Source organism: Mustelus asterias, chromosome 2 (genome assembly GCF_964213995.1).
Source record: "Mustelus asterias chromosome 2, sMusAst1.hap1.1, whole genome shotgun sequence".
Taxonomy (NCBI): domain Eukaryota; kingdom Metazoa; phylum Chordata; class Chondrichthyes; order Carcharhiniformes; family Triakidae; genus Mustelus; species Mustelus asterias.
The window spans coordinates 166,380,455-166,400,436 of record NC_135802.1 but is presented as its reverse complement, the minus strand read 5'-3'; the positions used below and the strand labels follow the sequence as shown (position 1 = coordinate 166,400,436).

Below are 19,982 nucleotides of genomic sequence, written 5' to 3'. Positions count from 1 at the left end.
TGGTTAATGAGTTTCATTGCCCGTTAACAGGAGAAAGATAGGATCGCTCAGACAAGGGTACATTTCACACACATCTCACCAGTCATTTAACAGAATATCATAGAGAATGATTGCAACAACTGGCCAATGTTGACTCATGTTTCATTCAACATGTTTTGCAATATGTGTTGTTATAACTGGGATGGCAGCAGTGCGTCGTTTCTCTAGCACCACTCTGCAAATTGCACGATTAGTTTAAAAGTTTAATGCACTCACTAAAATGACCAATTATTTATTTTTGCTGCTGTTAGCTGCAGGATAAAAGAGACTTTAACCAAGAGACTTTATCCATCAATAAACTCAGAATTGTTGATCTATTATAAAACAAAATTTCCTTTATTAAAACATGTTGCAAGAACTGACCACACACACACAATTGTACAACTATCTATCCCTTTTTAAAAATACTCCAGCACGCAGAATCACAGAGTTGTTTTGGCGCAGAAGGGAGGCCATTCAACCCATCATATCCACACCCACATACACGCCCACACATGCCACTGTTCCCAGTGCAAAAAATAGCTGAGACAATCAGTGGAATTCTTTATGGAAATAACAGTGAAAGTTGGGTACATGGATTTTCAGATGGTGTTGGATATGGTTTTACTTAGGTTGCTTTTGATTCATTTAACACTCATGGAGTTTCAGTTTGACTTTGGAACAAAAGAGTGAAAGGTGATATTGAATCAAACAGACATGGCACAAATCTCTTTGCAATGTCAAAGTAGTGGAAATGTATCAACGGCAGCTAAATCAATATCATTCATTTTACTATCTTCCAAAGTTAAATATACCCAGGTGGATTGCAGTCTGAGTGTTTCTTTCATACTTAAAAGGAGTTAAGATGTGGACCAAGTACTGTGGACAGGAACGTGTGGATTTACCACTGAGCTGCTGCTTATTCCAGTCAGACCAATCTCAATCGAGGTGGCCAGAGCTCCTGATACCAATGGGAACCTCATTAATATCCACAAGTGACACAGTTACAGCCTCTGCCCAGTTACAGACAGATGCTGCTCTCAGTCCCCGATGATTCGAAATGCTGTGCAGTGACCAGTCTGTGTGACCACGAAATGGATCTTTAGCGACGGTTGGGAATGCAGGTTTGACAGATCTCTTTACGCCAGACTTTGTAGGTTTTGACACATTCACCTTTGATGCATGTTTCTGGCTAAGAAGTATCATTTTCGTCTCTGAGGCAGAAGGTCATGGATTGCAACCACACTCCAGATTTTCAACTCAAAATGTGTTTTTGTGACAAAGGAAACACTGTCCAGTCGAAACTGAGGGAGTGCCACAGAATTGAGAGAGGAGTACACCATTGGGAGATACTCGTAGACAGCGCTGCACGCTTGAAGGTGCCATCTATTGGATAAGGTGTTAAATCATTATCCCTCTCGGAGGAGCAGAAAGATCCCATGGCTTTATTCTAATGGAGAACAGGAGAGTTCTCCCTGAGTTACTGGCCAATATTTATCTCTTTAATCAACATCACAGAAACAGATTATCTGGTCATTATCGCACTGTTGTTTGTAGAGTTGATGGTGCACAGAGTTTCTGCTGTCTTTTCTACATTACAACAGCCAATAAACTTCAAAGGTACTTCATTGGCTATAAAGCATTTGGGGTCATCCTGAGACATGAGCAGCGCGGTATATAATTGCAAATCTTTCTTTATCCAGAGGACATCAATCCATCTCAGATAACTGCCGCTGATCTGACATTGTGAGAACTGAGAACTTCCCTTTGCACATCACTCCAATGTTTCATCTTAAATCATAGAATCATAGAAACCCTACAGAACAGAAAGAGGCCATTCGGCCCATCAAGTCTGCACCGACCACAATCCCACCCAGGCCCTACCCCGATATACCTACATATTTACCCACTAATCCCTCTAGCCTACACATCTCAGGACTCTAACAGGCAATTTTTTAGCATGGCCAATCAACCTAACACGCACATCTTTGGACTGTGGGAGGAAACCGGAGCACCCGGAGGAAATGAAGGAAACCCATGGGAAAATATTGCCCAGTTGGGCTGGTTGGTGCCAGAGTGTGTGCCTGGTGTGTAAGTTATAGACATTCCAAAACATTGTTAGATAAAACCAAAGGGTATGTGAATCCTACCTGTGTTGGGATCCACGGAAAAGTATGGCTGCCCCTGCAGGATACTGTACACCACCCTGGCACTGTTTCCATACGTCGGGTCATCAGCATCTGTAGCTGTTATCTGGAGTACAGAAGTGCCTGTATAAAGACACAGAGAAAAGGACTCAACGAAAACTATTCGTAAAATAAAGAATTGTCCCTTAGAAAACCAAAGAATGTTGTTACATATTTGAATTAACTTTTAAATTTTGCTATGCAAGTAACATTACGAGAGGTTTTACTTTTATACTCTGCTCTGATTACATTGAAAATAGTTTATATATTTAAATATTTACTAATGGATCTGTAGGTCCATTGGGTTGAATGCCTCCCCAACAAGTTTAATTCCTGTCCAAATTAAATAAGATTGGATAATTCCAACAAAACTCCCTGAGTCATCAACATGATACAATCCCTAACAAGATTCAGTGAGCATGTTCAAATAGCCATGAAGATGTTTGGTGTGGGAAATAGTTCTTAAATATATTCTTGTTCTTGCAGACAAGAGAAAGAGACGACACATGTCCTTTCCCATTTACTCTCATATCACTTCTCAGAATGAGGAGCGTAAAGATGAACAGCATGGGCAAGATCAATAATGAAACCACTGCTATACTGGGCTCAATCATTGAATGATGAGAGAGGGTCACTCGTGCTTTCTGGGATTGCAGTACTGTGTTCGCTGCAGTTCGGAGCAAAATTTGGAGTCGTCTCTCCAAAATCCCGCCCATTTTTGCTTTGTCAGAGTTCCCCGTGGATTTGCACGGAGTGTTACGCAATGATGTAAAATGAGGGAAAGACATCAGCTGATATGTCCCAAACACTGAAGACCGCTGAGGACCTTGGAGAAAATTTAATCATTAATAAAACATAATTGAGCAAAACAATCTTAGAAATATGGAATAAAAACAGAAACTGCTGGGAAAACTCAGCAGGTCAGTCGGCATCTGTGGAGAGAGAAACAGAATCAACATCCCGAGTCTGCATGACTCTTCTTCAGAGCTATGGATTGCTTTGAGGCAACTGCTCTTCCTCAGAGAATGCAGCTCCACCTTTGAATTCTTCATGCTTTTAGCTCGTGACTCCAGTTGACTGACACTGATTGGGGAGAGATTTTTAACCTGTGGGTACGTTGATATTACTCACTGCCCTCTTTTGATTTGATTTGATTTATTATTGTCACATGTATTAGTATACTGTGAAAAGTATTGTTTCTTGCACGCTATACAAACAAGACATACCATTCATAGAGAAGGAAAGGAGAGAATGCAGAATGTAGTGTTACAGGGTGTAGAGAAAGATCAACTTAGTGCAAGGTAAGTCCATTCAAAAGTCTCATATCCCATTTAGTGCTTCAGTGTCAATGTCTTGTTTTAGAACGTTCTTTTGAAGCATGTTGGGATGTTTTACTGTGTTAATTTTGTTAATGGCACCATATGGATGCAAGTTGTTGTTGTCCTTGTTATTATTTCTTCCAAAGCTGACATTATCCCAGAGGTATATCCCAGAGAATTACCAGTCCAGACATTTTATCCTCGGATTGAACCCTAAGCCGGAATCAGGCAGCTGCGCACAAGAAATGCAGCAAACCACCCAGATATCCCAGCGCAAGGCCCCAGTGGTTTAAAGGGGCATCACCATTAGAATCACATAGTGCAGGAGAGGCCCTTCAGCCCATCGAGTCTGCACCGACACGCGAGAAACACCTGAACTCCCACCTAATCCCATTTACAGCACTTGGCCCATAGCGTTGAATGCTATGATGTGCCAAGTGTTCATCCAGATACTTTTGAAAGGATGCAAGGCATCCTGCCTCCACCTCCCTCCCAGGCAGCACATTCCAGACTGTCACCACCCTCTGAGTAAAAAGGTTTTTACCCACATCCCCCTAAACCTTCTGCCCCTCACCTTGAACCTATGTCCCCTTGTGAATGACCCTTCAACTAAGGGGAACAGCTGCTCCTTATCCACTCTGTCCATGCCCCTCATAATCTTGAACAGATGGAGCCCAGGGCAGGAATGTACTGAACTTGCTGGTGGAATCCAGTAATTAATTTCTGCTGCTTCTGTCCCCATGAGGAAAGGCAAGGAAATTACAATTGACCTGCTGGGAAATCCATGGTTAAGATAGCAACTCCATTGCCAGGAGTGTCGGGCACTGATGTCAAATGAGGGAAAGGCATCAGCTGATACATCCCAAACTGAAGATGGCCAAGGACCTTGGAGCAAATGTAATCCTTAATGAACAGGACATGGATTTATATACAGGGAACACTCCAATTACCTGCTGATCAGAGTGCTCTTTGTATATAAATCCATGTCCTGTTTGTCTCTGCAGAATCCCAGAAAAAATTGTAGCTTGCGGAGAGAGTGCAGGAGGTTGGTGATGAGTCCTCTGGATAATTCAAACTTCCTCCCAAAGGTTTCCATTCAATGGGATGGATCATAATTTGTCCTTTTTTGTAGAATCTTTCTTAATAAGACTATTATTCATCTCCAGCGCAATTTTCAAAATTGCGATAATCTGCAAACAAGCTGCTCCATGATTCTCCTAAGGCAGATCATCCTGATATACAGAGGATATTTTGCATGGCATAGAAACATAATGGAGAGTAGGGTTTACAAACAGGGCATGTATAGACACAGACTCAATTGCAAGATAATGGTTGGAATGTGAATTCTTCGGGTAGGCGTTCTTCAAGACACATGATAACACAGAATTGCTGTGCAGAAACGGATAGCCAAGTTCTGCATGCATGAGGATGGCCTCAACTGGGATCTTGGGTTTATGTCACACTACATGTAACCCCCACCATTTGGCCTGGGCTTGCAAAATCCTACTAACTGTCCTGGCTTGAGACAATTCACACCTCTTTAATCTGTGCTTAACCCTCTCTCCACTCACATTGTCTGCACCTATAAAGACTTGATTAGCTGTTAAGACTCACATTCCAACCATTATCTCGTAATTGAGTTTGTGTCTATATATGCCCTGCTTGTGAAACCTACCTCTCCACTCACCTGATGAAGGGGCAGTGCTCCGAAAGCTTGTGCTACCAAATAAACCTGTTGGACTTTAACCTAGTGTTGTGAGACTTCTTACTGTACATTTAATATCTGAGGCTGGTATTTATACATTGCAGCAAAGCAGTTTCTAAATCACAATAATTCAAAATGACATAAGCCCAGATGCAGATTGTCCCCCATGTGTAAAACCCAGCAGCGTGCAACCCCGAGAGAGGCTGTTTCACAACATTTATGCTGTGTATTGAGTGAAGTACATCTTCAATGCCAGATTCTTAAAAATTGCTGAAAGATTTTTTTTTAAAGATTAAAGAATTACTGACCAGAAGTTTCATCCACTCAAGGTTATCTCTGGAATTGTTGGAATGGGTTCCAGTGTCTGCAATATCAATTGAGCATTGCTTTGCTGTGTGAATTGTCTGGCCCAGTTCTGCTGAACTCAACTTATTTCAGGATTCGTGGGGAATCAAAGGATATGAGAATGAGGAGGAAAGTGGATTTGAGGTTGAAAATTGGCCACAATTGTATTGAATGGAAGGGCAGGTTTCACAGGCTGTCAGGTGGTTTCCATTGCTCACATTCTTATGTTCAGCTGTACGATATAACTGCAGCCTAAAATAACTCAATCTTGTATTCCCTCCTTAAATAAAACAGGAATACAAAGTTATTCTTCAAATAATTGTATTTGTCATAAAATCCAAATTCATAGCTTATATAGTGGTTAAAGGCTTCACCCTCAACGGGTACAATCACAATCACATATTCTAGGCTTGTATAAAACAATATTAATCTAAATAATGAGAAAGCTATTCAGCACATGTGACAGACATTCAGGTCCTGATTTTACCAGTGCGATCTTACGAGCCTCGGGCGGGCGTGCTGGTAAAATTCCAGGCTTAGTTTCATTTCTCAGGGGTTAATGACAGCTGAACTTATTACTATATCATTCCCAGTTTAGCAAGCTTAACAAAGTACTGTTGAGAGAACACATGGTTGTAAAATGCCTCAGTTGTGTTTACATATATACGCAGGATGGAATTTGGGTTAGTCTCTCAATGATTTTGGGTGTGCTTTCTTTTTAATGATATATTGCTGATAGACTGCTGCTGCAGCTCAAATAGTTAAATGGTTAAAACCATTCATTCTCAGATTGCTTTAAGGTTAAACGTGGCAGGGTAAAATTGAAATGACTGCTGTTTAGCTTCTCCTGAGGTGTGAAATGTATTATTCAAACCTGTTAACTTATTTTTGCAGCCACATTCTGACACAAAATAGCCAAGACAGTCTGAAGATAGAAAATGGAACAGTAAGCCATGATGTAAACCAATTGATATCGAATTTGATTTGGTTTATTATTGTCACATGTATCTGTATACAGTGAAAAGCATTGTTTCTTTCCCGCTGGACCGGAATTCTCTGGCCGTTCACGCCCCGCTGCCACTGTCAGCAAGAATGGAGAATTTGGCACTCAGCCAAATCTCCATTCACTGCAGCAGGACCGGAGAATCCCGCTGGAATTAACAGCTGGAAAACTCCACCGCTGGTGTTTGTAAGAACTGTGTACACAATAACATTTGCAACGCTGCAATGAATCAGCTTGTAACGCCGCCTAGAATGATCTTGAGTTTTCTTTAACAATTCGTCGAATTGGGATTGAAAGGATTGGTGGAGGTTATGTCTCAACCCAGGATAAAACAGGTAATTATATTTATTTTCTTGTTTGCCCACTGCTGAAGACATTGCTCATGATCCACACGATAAAACGGTTGTCATATTTGGTTTGTCAGTTTGCAATTGTCTTACATAGCTGAATATTAAATGCACCTCCCACTCCATATCAAAGCATGTCCAGCTTATTAGTAGACAATTGCCTAGAGTTCTATGGAGACCCTTGAAAAGGAGTGGTGATTAAATCGAGAGATATATTGATGACCTTCTCCATTCATCACCTTTAACCTCTGCCCGTAGAGGAGGGGCAGCCTTGCCAAACTTTGTCACACTGCAGTCAGATGACAGTGCTGCAAATAATCAGAATATTATTACAGAATGGTCCAAAGCTTAGAATTTCATAGAATTTCATCAAATCCCTAGGCGCTCAGCCTCTGCGAGGTAGAGACCCAACACCTCACCCCCTGCCCAGGGCACCTTCCCATGCAATTGTAGAAGGTGCAACACCTGCCCCTTTACCTCCTCCCTGCTCACCATCCCAGGGCCTAAACACCCCTTTCAGGTGAAGCAGCACTTCACATGCACCTCCTTCAATCTGGTCTATTGTATTCGCTGCTCTCAATATGGTTTATTCTACATCATAGAAACATAGAAAATAGGTAAAGGTGGAGTCCATTTGGTCCTTTGAGCCTGCACCACCATTCAATATGATCATGGTTGATCATAAACTTTCAGTTTCCCACTCCTGCTTTCTCTCCATACTCCTTGATCCCTTTAGCCACAAGGGCCATGTCCAACTCCCTCTTGAACATATCTAATGAACTGGCCCCAACAGCTTTCTGTGGTAGGGAATTCCACGGGTTCATAAGTCTCTGAGTGAAGAAGTTCTTCCTCATCTCAGTCCTGAATGGCTTACCCCTTATTCTTAAACTCTGACCCCTAGTTCTGGACTTCCCCAACATCAGGAACATCAGAGAGACCAAACAATGACTGGGTGATTGCTTTGCTGAACACCTTCAGTTCGTCTGCAAGCAGGACCCAGACCTTCTTGTTGCTTGCCACTTCAACACACCACCCTGCTCTCCTGCCCACATGTCCGCCCTTGGCCTTTTGCAATGTTCTAGCAAACCCCAACGCAAACTGGAGGAACAGCATCTCAACTTCCCATTGGGCATTTTACAGCCTTCCGGACTGAACATTGAGTTTAACAACTTCAGAGGATGAACTCTCCCCTCCACCTTCACCCCATTTCCATTTATTTTGTTTAACTTTGTTTCTTCTTTTCATCTCATTCATTCACTTTTATCGCCCTTCTTTCTCACTTCCATTTTTCCGTTTCTCCATTCCAGCTCTCCCTCTTGCCACCTCTCCTCACCAACCACTTTCAGGGCAATTGCCATAATCCTCGGGCAGTCCCACCTGTATCTCATGTTAATAATCTGTTCTGCCATTCACGCATTCTGATCACTTAATGGACACTTTTATCACCTTCTCAGCCTTCTGTATCCTCATTTACATTCCCTTTGTCCCATTCCTGTCCACCTCCCCACCCTTGCAGTATAAATCTCTGCAGATCCTCTTTGCTCTCAGCTCTGACAAAGGGTCATCGAGACTTGAAACGTTGGCTCGATTCTCTCTCCACAGATGTTGTCAGACCTGCTGAGGTTTTCCAGCATTTTCTGTTTTTGGAAGTTTAATCTTCCGGGGCAATTCTCACATAGATCTGTGCATCAAGATTTTCAAGGGGTCCTGATGCACATCTTCAGTTGTACATCTGATCTCTGATGATCCAGACGCCAAAAGATTTGTGCCAAGATGCCTCTGGTGTGTCAGTCTAGACTAGAATGACCCGCCGAGATTACCACAATGAACACATCACTGGGATTTCCCATAGAACCACCTGCCACAATGGATATAGATGGTGTTTTAGGCTCACCCGACATCAACCAAAGAACAAAGAACAGTACAGCACAGGAAACAGGCCCTTCGGCCCTCCAAGCCTGTGCCGCTCCTTGGTCCAACTAGACCAATCGTTTGTATCCCTCCATTCCCAGGCTGCTCATGTGACTATCCAGGTAAGTCTTAAACGATGTCAGCGTGCCTGTCTCCACCACCCTACTTGGCAGCGCATTCCAGGTCCCCACCACCCTCTGTGTAAAAAACGTCCCTCTGATGTCTGAGTTATACTTCGCCCCTCTCAGCTTGAGCCCGTGACCCCTCGTGATCGTCACCTCCGACCTGGGAAAAAGCTTCCCACTGTTCACCCTATCTATACCCTTCATAATTTTGTACACCTCTATTAGATCTCCCCTCATTCTCCGTCTTTCCAAGGAGAACAACCCCAGTCTACCCAATCTCTCCTCATAGCTAAGACCCTCCATACCAGGCAACATCCTGGTAAACCTTCTCTGCACTCTCTCTAAAGCCTCCACGTCCTTCTGGTAGTGCAGCGACCAGAACTGGACGCAGTACTCCAAATGCGGCCTAACCAGCGTTCTATACAGCTGCAACATCAGACTCCAGCTTTTATACTCTATACCCCGTCCTATAAAGGCAAGCATACCATATGGAACCTAGGGAGTTCAGGAAGTAAATTGAAATGACATCACTTCTCGCATCATTATTAGATTAATTAAGAATTAATTAGTTAACAATTGCCAGGTAAACAAGCAAAGGAAGGAATTAAAATGACCAATCCCACTTTGTAGCGACAACAAATCAGTAATAAAATTCCAGGCGGCAGTGTTCTGCATAATACCTAATCAGTAATCCCCTTAGCGGTCTGGTAATGCCGCTGTGTTGGGCTGTCTCTCACCATTCTCTACAACACACCAGTGCATTCTATTCATGAGCTTCAAAATGAAGTAAACAAGGGGAGTAAGTGAAAAGACTGCCATTGTTCTGACTCCGCCAATCAGATGCTGCAACAAACACATTGCTGCAACTAAAAGAATTTCAAAAGGCTGATAGATATTTCAGAAAAATTACATAACAACAAATTTGAGACTGATGATGATGAGATTTTGTTTGCTTAAAGATTACTGTTATCATGGTGATGAGTTTTTAAGCTCCTTCCTCCTGCCTAAACACAATTTAATTGAAGCTTTGTTCTGTCGGATATTAAGCAGACTCACACTACACCTAATCCTGCAAAGCTGAAATACACCTGCCTTTTATCCTCAGTAAACAATTCGGGTGAGCCGAGTGAGAAAGCTCAGGTGGTTAGGGGCTGTAAAAGACTGGGCCTTGTGATTGGGGACTCCACAATTAAGGGGACAGATAGGAGGGTCGGAACTAAAGGTAGGGACTCAGGGTTGGTGTGTTGCCTACCAGGGGCTGGGGTCCGGGATGTGTCTGACAGGGTATTCAGGACTCTTAGGGGGGAGGGAGATAAACCACAAGTTATTGTACATGTGGGGACACACGACATAGGGAGGATAGGGGAAGGGGATATTAGGCAGGGATTTATGGAGTTGGGGTGGAAACTAAAGGCCAAGACTGACAGAGTGGTTATCTCTGGACTCTTGCCTGTACCACGGGATAGTTTAGAGAGGAATAGGGAGAGGGAAGGTTTGAATTCATGGCTGAAGGGATGGTGCAGGAGGGAGGGGTTCAGGTACTTAAGCAATTGGGGCTCGTACTGGGGAAGGTGTGACCTCTATGAGAAGGATGGTCTACACCTTAATCAGAAGGGGACCAATATCCTGGGGGGTAAATTTGCTAAGGCCATGCAGGGAGGTTTAAACTGATTCGGGGGGGGGGAGGGATCCTGAGTAGTGGGGCTGAAAGTGAGGGATGCATGGATGGGGACTGCAATGCACGGCATTGCAGAGGTGGGGTGGAGCAGGGTTTGAAATGTGTATACTTCAATGCCAGGAGTATTCGCAATAAAGTGGGTGAACTTGCAGCGTGGATCAGTACCTGGGACTTCGATGTTGTGGCTATTTCAGAGACATGGATAGAGCAGGGGCAGGAATGGATGCTGCAGGTCCCGGGGTTCAAATGTTTTAGTCGAAGTAGGGAAGGAGGTAGAAGAGGGGGAGGGGTAGCATTATTGGTCAGAGATTGTATCACAGTGTCAGAGAGGAGGTTTGATGAGGACTTATCTGTTGAGGTAGTATGGGCGGAGATTAGAAATAGGAGAGGAGAGGTCACCCTGTTGGGAGTCTTTTATAGACCTCCTAAAAGTTCTAGAGAGGTTGAGGAAAGGATTGCGGAGTCAATCCTGCTTAGGAGTGAAAGTAATAGGGCAATTGTTATGGGGGATTTTAACTTGACTAATATTGACTGGAATTGTTATAGCTCTAGCTCGTTAGAGGGGTCAGTTTTTGTTCAAAGCGTGCAGGAAGGTTTTTTGACTCAGTATGTAGACAGGCCAACTAGAGGTGAGGCTATATTGGATCTGGTGCTGGGAAATGAGCCAGACCAGGTGCTAGACTTGGAAGTTGGTGTGCATTTTGGTGATAGTGACCACAATTCGGTTACGTTCACCTTAGTGATGGAAAGGGATAGGCATGAACCTCGGGCCAGTGGTTTTAGCTGGGGGAAGGGTAATTATGAGGCTATTAGGAGAGAATTAGGAAACATAGGTTGGACTAGGAGATTACAGGGACTGGGAACGTCCGACATGTGGAGTTTTTTCAAGGAGCAGCTACTGCGAGTCTGTGATAGGTATGTCCCTGTCAGGCAAGGAGGAATTGGTAGGGCTAGGGAACCGTGGTGCACCAAAAAAGTTTCTTTGTTGGTTAAAAAGAAAAAGGAGGCTTATGTTCGGATGAGACGTGAGCACTCGGGTAGTGCACTAGAAAGCTTTAGATTGGCTAAGAGGGAGTTGAAGAGCGAGCTTAGAAGGGCTAAAAGGGGACATGAGAAGACTTTGGCGGATAGGGTTAAAGAGAATCCTAAGGCGTTCTATAGGTATGTCAAGAACAGAAGGTTGGTTAGGGCAAGTTTAGGGCCAGTTATAGATGGCAGAGGGAAGTTATGTGTGGAACCGGAGGAGATTGGTGAAGCATTGAACCAATATTTCTCTTCGGTGTTCACGCAAGGGGACATGAATATAGCTGAGGAGGACACTGGGTTGCAAGGGAGTAGAATAGACAGTATTACAGTTGATAAGGAGGATGTGCAGGATATTCTGGAGGGTCTGAAAATAGATAAATCCCCTGGTCCGGATGGGATTTATCCAAGGATTCTCTGGGAGGCAAGAGAAGTGATTGCAGAGCCTCTGGCTCTGATCTTCAGGTCGTCGTTGGCCTCTGGTATAGTACCAGAAGATTGGAGGTTAGCGAATGTTGTCCCATTGTTTAAGAAGGGGAACAGAGACTTCCCCGGGAATTATAGACCGGTGAGTCTCACTTCTGTTGTCGGCAAGATGTTGGAAAAAATTATAAGGGATAGGATTTATAGTTATTTGGAGAGTAATGAATTGATAGGTGATAGTCAGCATGGTTTTGTGGCAGGTAGGTCGTGCCTTACTAACCTTATTGAGTTTTTTGAGAAAGTGACCAAGGAGGTGGATGGGGGCAAGGCAGTGGACGTGGTATATATGGATTTTAGTAAGGCGTTTGATAAGGTTCACCATGGTAGGCTTCTGCAGAAAATGCAGATGTATGGGATTGGGGGTGATCTAGGAAATTGGATCAGGAATTGGCTAGCGGATAGGAAACAGAGGGTGGTGGTTGATAGTAAATATTCATCATGGAGTGCGGTTACAAGTGGTGTACCTCAGGGATCTGTTTTGGGGCCACTGCTGTTTGTAATATTTATTAATGATCTGGATGAGGGTATAGTTGGGTGGATTAGCAAATTTGCTGATGACACCAAAGTCGGTGGTGTGGTAGACAGTGAGGAAGGGTGTCGTAGTTTGCAGGAAGACTTAGACAGGTTGCAAAGTTGGGCCGAGAGGTGGCGGATGGAGTTTAATGCGGAGAAGTGTGAGGTAATTCACTTTGGTAGGAATAACAGATGTGTTGAGTATAGGGCTAACGGGAGGACTTTGAATAGTGTGGAGGAGCAGAGGGATCTAGGTGTATGTGTGCATAGATCCCTGAAAGTTGGGAATCAAGTAGATAAGGTTGTTAAGAAGGCATATGGTGTCTTGGTGTTTATTGGTAGGGGGATTGAATTTAGGAGTCGTAGCGTTATGTTGCAACTGTACACAACTCTGGTGCGGCCGCACTTGGAGTACTGTGTGCAGTTCTGGTCCCCACATTACAGGAAGGATGTGGAGGCTTTGGAGAGGGTGCAGAGGAGGTTTACCAGGATGTTGCCTGGTATGGAGGGGAGATCCTATGAGGAGAGGCTGAGGGATTTGGGATTGTTTTCGCTGGAAAGGCGGCGGCTAAGAGGGGATCTTATTGAAACATATAAGATGATTAGAGGTTTAGATAGGGTGGATAGTGATAGCCTTTTTCCTCTGATGGAGAAATCCAGCACGAGGGGGCATGGCTTTAAATTGAGGGGGGGTAGTTATAGAACCGATGTCAGGGGTAGGTTCTTTACCCAGAGGGTGGTGAGGGATTGGAATGCCCTGCCAGCATCAGTAGTAAATGCGCCTAGTTTGGGGGCGTTTAAGAGATCCGTAGATAGGTTCATGGACGAAAAGAAATTGGTTTAGGTTGGAGGGTCACAGTTTTTTTTTTTAACTGGTCGGTGCAACATCGTGGGCCGAAGGGCCTGTTCTGCGCTGTAATGTTCTATGTTCTATGTTCTATGTTCTAAACTCGCCACCCTTATCTCCAGCAAGTACATGGAGCTCCTGGGTTTCATTGCTGATGGTCTTGAATTTCAGGGGGAATTCAGGCAGATAACAGGAGGGGCATTAACAGAGTTCTGCAGCAAATGAGGAAAGGTGGTGGGGTGATGGGGGAGAGGTGCAATTGTAATGCGGGGCACCAGGGGTTGGGGAAAGGCTGAGAGCGGGGTGGAAGAGTGTTGTGAGGATTGGAGGAGCAGCAATTTCGCGAACAGAACTTGCACTCAGCGGTTAATGTATAAACTGCAATGGTCCTTCTAAGGACCACAGGTGAGGCTGTTCAACACCTGATAAAGATGGGTGGGACACACCCTTCGGTCCTGAAACCTACACCAGCATCTGGTGCATGACTGATTGTGCTCGAGGTTCAAGATTCTATTCTAAGTTCTTCAGCTCAGGCACTGGGATTGAAAAAGCAAAGTTAGTGACATCAACTTGCAGAACTGACTAACAAACCTATAGTTAAAAGCCCATTCTCTGATAACTGATACCACAACTGATCCTGGTATTCAAGCTGGAAATGGTAATGTTTGGTTCTTCAGTGTCTGTTTTAGTTGGTGCTTCACTCCTGACCTGCTGTTTATATTCGCAGTGAATGTGGCAATGAAGGATCAGGAATCAGGCAGCTACTTACTAACATTTTAATATTCCATGTATAAAGCCGGTAACCATGCTGATTTATAATTATTAGACATAATTTAAACTACCGTTGCTCTTGCATGAAAGCTAATGAAGCTCCTTCCTCAACCAAAATCAACTCCAATTTGCAGCACTCAGCGAGCAACATTATTTCAAGAAAGCTAATGGCATTCCCATCAAAGGTAAGGCCTGGAATATTATATCTATTCTCACATTGGGCGAGGAAAGTAGTTCAGGCAATGATCATCTCACTCACTGGCTGGACAGCTGGTGACACCCTGCCCCACTTCTTTTGGGGAGAGCCAGCTGGATTGAGTGACAATCAGGCATTTGAACAGGCCTTCCGCAGGATCAAGGACCCCCTGGGTGAAAACCCCACCTCTGAGAGCTGGCACCCAATTGGACACTGGTAGCTCTTCAATGCAGGTAGTGCCACTTGGGGACAGTGGCAGCAACTGGCAATGTATCCACCAATATCCAATGAAGTCTCAGGCCAGAAGTGAGTGAGGGTGGGATAGGGATCACGGCGGGGGTGGTGGGGGTAGTGGTGGGGCTTGGAATGAATGGGAGGGTGGAAAGGGGACTTGAACATTAGAGTAGGAAGCTGACTATTGGCGATCCCCCTCCCCCCCATCAATCAGGCTTCGATTAAGCGCTGAGTGCCTGACAATGAGAGATCCTTCCCACCCTATCCCACCTCCTCACCGGGAGCCGACAAGCCAGAGTTTGCTATTACATAGAAACATAGAAGATAGGAGCAGGAGAAGGCCATTCGGCCCTTCGAACCTGCTCCACCATTCATTACGATCATGGCTGAGCATCCAACTCAAGAGCTTAATCCTGCTTTCTCCCCATAACCTTTGATCCCATTCTCCCCAAGTGCTATATCCAGCCGCCTCTTGAATACATTCAATGTTTTGGCATCAACTACTTCCTGTGGTAATGAATTCCACAGGCTCACCACTCTTTGGGTGAAGAAATGTCTCCTCACTTCCATCCTAAATGGTCCACCTGATTCAGGCTCCTCATGAGGTGACTGTCCCGCTCGCTGCCGGTTAAATATCAGCCAAAGTGGAATGAGGCCTTTAAATGGGCATTAATTGCCTGTGTTAGAGACTCAATGGGCAGTGGAGTGGAAAGGCCATCTCTCAGCCTTCCTGACCAGGATTGAATGAAGTCAGAGGTGGGAAGGCAGTGGAATCCATCCTCTGCCACTCTGCACCCTTCCATCCTACAAAGCGTGAAATGGTTGCCATGCTGACAGACCAGATAAACATTTACAGAATCTTTGGTGTTATTTCAGATTTCCAGAACATTTTTTATTGGGAATTTGATTTCTATCTCAAAACCAAGACATTGTTGAAATGTGCTTTGCAAACAGGGTCTCTTTAGTATGTATTGTTAAACGATTATGTGATTTTATAATAGTTGTCGACGAGGCTGCAATCGGAAGTGAACATCAGCTAACTGGCAACAGATACTGGAGAAATTGGAGCAGAATAAAAGATTGCCACTGGAGACAGGGAATTACTCCCAAATCAAACATATAAATCTTCATATAGGATCATCTTTTAAAATATCTATATCCTATAGCTCATTTGGAAAAGCTATTGAATAAATTATCCCTAAAACACAGAAGGTTTTACTCTGTGATTGTTCAAAAATGAATTGTTCTTAATATCTCCTTCCCTTGTGATTTGTCTGTGTTCTTGGCTCCACCTGATTGGGAACGTTTCAGCAAAACCATTAAGAGTCCTGAAACCACCTCTAACATGTCAACATGAATAATCATCAACAAACTGCCTCATTGGCTGTCCAGTGATTTAGTAAATGAAATACATGGGGCAGAATCCTCTGCACAGAGTGCGGGCTGAGGTGAGAAACCAGGCGTGTGGCAATCCAGATTCTCAAACACTGTGCACAGAAAACCTGGGGCGTGCTTTTCACCGTTACGGTGGTGGGCAGGGCCCGATAGAGCCAGCAACACCGGCTCCACAGAGAGCGGGGAGCACTTTTTAAAGCGCATCCTGATCTGTGCTGAAAAAAATACTTCTTACCTGTGCCACCCCTCTTCCCCCTGCCCCCCAAGGACACAGAGAACCCCACCCCCCTTCACAACCACAAGCTCCAGGACAACGCCCCACATGTATAAGGGGAACACAAACACCAGGGCAACCCTCCCATGCATAAGCGGATTGCCCCAATGGAGTTCCCCAGTGGGCCCACTCCGGCAGTGTTACCCAGGCAATGCCTGGACATGTTCCACTCTCCCCGGAGGCTACACTTACCTTTGTGTCGCCAGTGGGTTCCCCTTGACTACTTCACGTTTTGCAAATTAGTTGCAAACCTGCTTGACGTGAATTCTTTATGTGGCAGGAACAAATGATAGGGAAGCCCTTTAAGTGTATCTAAATTTAGTAAAATGTATTTGAATGAAGTTCCTGCCCTTTCTGGGCAGGAAACTCGTTACATCAACTGTGAGGGGCAGCGTAAATAGGAAAACGTTACTTTTAAAAAATTCATTCGTGGGACATGGGTGTCGCTGCTGGCCAGCATTTATTGCCCATTCCTAGCTGCCCTTGAGAAGGTGGTGGTGAGCTGCCTTCTTGAATCGCTGCAGTCCATGTGCTGTGGGTTGACCCACAATGCCGTTAGGGAGGGAATTCCAGGATTTTGACCCAGCGACAGAGAAGGAACGGCGATATATTTACAAGTCAGGATGGTGCGTGGCTCGGAGGGGAACTTGCAGGTGGTGGTGTTCCCAGGTATCTGCTGCCCTTGTCCTTCCAGATGGACGTGGTCATGTGATCTTTGGTGAATTGCTGCAGTGCATCTTGTAGATAGAACACACTGCTGCTACTGAACATCAGCGGTGGAGGGAATGGATGTTTGTAGATGAGGTGCCATTCAAGTGGGCTGCTTTGTCCTGGATGGTGTCAAGCTTCTTGAGTGTTTTTGGAGCTGCGCCTATCCAGGCAAGTGGGGAGTATTCCATCACACTCCTGACTTGTGCCTTTTGGATCATGGATAGGCTTTGGGGAGTCAGGAGGCGAGTTGCTCACCGCAGTATTCCTAGTCTCTAACCTGTTCTTATAGCCACTGCATTTATGTAGCGAGTCCAGTTGAGTTTCTGGTCAATGATAACTCCAAGGATGTTGACAGTGGGGATTCAGTGATGGTTACACCATTGACTGTCAAGGACCAGTGGTTAGAGTGTCTCTTATTGGTGATGGTCATTGCCTGGCATTTGTGTGGCGTGAATGTTACTTGCCACTTGTCAGCCCAAGCCTAGATATTATCCAGACCTTGTTGCAGTTGAACATGGACTGCTTCAATATCTGGGGAGTCGCGAATGGTGCTGAACATTGTGCAATCATCTGCGAACATCCCCACTTCCAATCTTATGACGGAGGGAAGGTCATTGAGCCTAGGACACTACCCTGAGGGACACGAGCTGAGATGACTGACCCTCCACAACCATAACCATCTTCCTGTGTACCAGGTATGACTCCAACCAGTGGAGAGTTTGCCCCCGATACCCAATGATTCCAGTTTGGCTAGGGCTCCTTGATGCCACATTCAGACGAATGCGGTCTTGATGTTAAGGGCAGTCACTCTCACCTCACCTCTGGAATTCAGCTCTTTTGTCCATGTTTGAACCAAGGCTGCAATGAGGTCAGGAGCTGAGCGACCCTGGCGAAACCCAAACTGGGCGTCACTGAGCAGGTTATTGCTGAGCAGGTGCTGCTTGATCGCACTGTTGATAACCCATTCCATCACTTTCCTGATGATCGAGAGTAGACTGATTGGGCGGTGATTGGCCAGGTTGGATTCATCCTGCTTTTTGTGTACAGGACATACCTGGGCAATTTTCCACATTGTTGGGTAGATGCCAGTGTTGTAACTGTACTGGAACAGTTTGGCTAGGGGAGCAGCAAGTTCTGGAACACAAGTCTTTAGTACTATTGCCAGAATGTTATCAGGGCCCATTGCCTTTGCAGTATCCAGTACCTCCAACTGTTTCTTGATATCACATGGAGTGAATTGAATTGGCTGGAGACTGGCATCTGAGATAGAAATATCGAAACTGGAAGCAGGAGTAGGCCATTCGGCCCTTTGAGCCTGCCCTGCCATTCATTTTGACCATGGCTGATCATCAAATTCAATATCCTGGTCCCCACTTTCCCCCGTATTCCTTGTTCCCTTTCGCCCCAAGAGCTATATCTTATTTCTTCTTGAAATCAGACATTATCCTGGCTTCAACTACATTTGGGGGTAGTGAATTCGACACATTCAACACCCTCTGGGTGAAGAAATATCTCCTCACCTCAGTTTTAAAAGGTTTACCCCTTATTCTCAATCTATGATCGCCAGTTCTGGAGTCCCCCCACCATCGGGAACATTCTGTCTGAATCTATCCTGTCTAACCCTGTTAGAATTTTATAAGTTTCTGTGAGATCCCCTCTCACTCTTCTAAACTCCAATGAATATAATCCTAACTGACTTAGTCTCTCCTCATATGACAGACCTACCATCCCAGGAATCAGCCTGGTAAACCATCGCTGTGGTCCCTCTATAGCAAGGACATCCTACCTCAGATAAGGACACCAAAACTGCACACAATGCTCCAGTTGTAGCCTCACCAATGCCCTATACAATTACTATCCCCATATTCAAATCCTCTCACTATGAAGGCCAGCATACCATTTGCCTTCTTTACTGCCTGCTGGACCTGCTGTACTTTCAGTGATTGATGCACAAGAACTCCAAGGTCTCATTGAATGTCCATCTCTTTCAATTTACACCCATTTAAGTAATAATCTGCCTTCCTATTATTGCTACAAAAGTGGATAACCTCACAGTTATCCACATTATACTGCATCTACCATGCAGATACCCACACACTCAGCCCGCCCAAATCAACTGAAGTATCTCTGCATCCTCCTCACAGCTCACTCTCCCACAACTTTGTATTATCTGCAAATTTGGCAATAATACATTCAGTTCCCTCTTCCAAATCATTAATACATAATGTGAACAGTTGGGGTCCTAGCACAGATCCCTGCAGAACCCCACTAGTCACTGACTGCCAATCAGAAAATGACCCAGTTATGCCAACTCTTTGCTTCCTATCTGCTAACCAGCTTTCTATCCATCTCAAGACATTACCTGCAATCCCATAGAACAATACAGCACAGTACAGGCCCTTCGGCCCTCGATGAAGTGCCGAGCTTTGTCCGAAACCAAGATCAAGCTATCCCACTCCCTATCATTCTGGTGTGTTCCATGTGCCTATCCAATAACCGCTTGAAAGTTCCTAAAGTGTCAAACTCCACTATCAAAGCAGGCAGTCTATTCCACACCCCAACCACTCTCTGAGTAAAGAACCTTTCTCGAACATCCTTCCTGTATCTCCCACCATGAACCTTATAGTTATGCCCCCTAATAATAGCTACATCCACCCGAGGAAATAGTAGCTGAACGTCCACTCTATCTATCCCCCTCATCATCTTATAAACCTCTAATAAGTCGCCTCTCATCCTCCTCCACTCTGAAGAGAAAAGCCCTAGCTCCCTCAACCTTTCCTCATAAGACCTACCCTCCAAACCGGTAAATCTCCTCTGCACTCTCTCCAATGCTTCCACGTCCTTCTTATAGTGAGGTGACCAGAACTGCACACAATATTCCAAATGTGGTCTCACCAA

General features: G+C 44.7%; 1 protein-coding gene across 3 annotated transcripts in view; it reads right to left on the bottom strand.

The window, feature by feature from the left end:
- The window catches only part of LOC144480545 (cadherin-18), a 680,005-nt gene that overhangs the window by 160,453 nt on the left and 499,570 nt on the right, over positions 1-19,982 (bottom strand). For all 3 annotated transcript variants that reach the window (XM_078200126.1, XM_078200134.1, XM_078200141.1), the window contains one exon: positions 2,169-2,288. In XM_078200126.1, the coding sequence (XP_078056252.1) occupies positions 2,169-2,288 (120 nt within the window). The remainder of the gene's footprint in view (positions 1-2,168; positions 2,289-19,982) is intronic.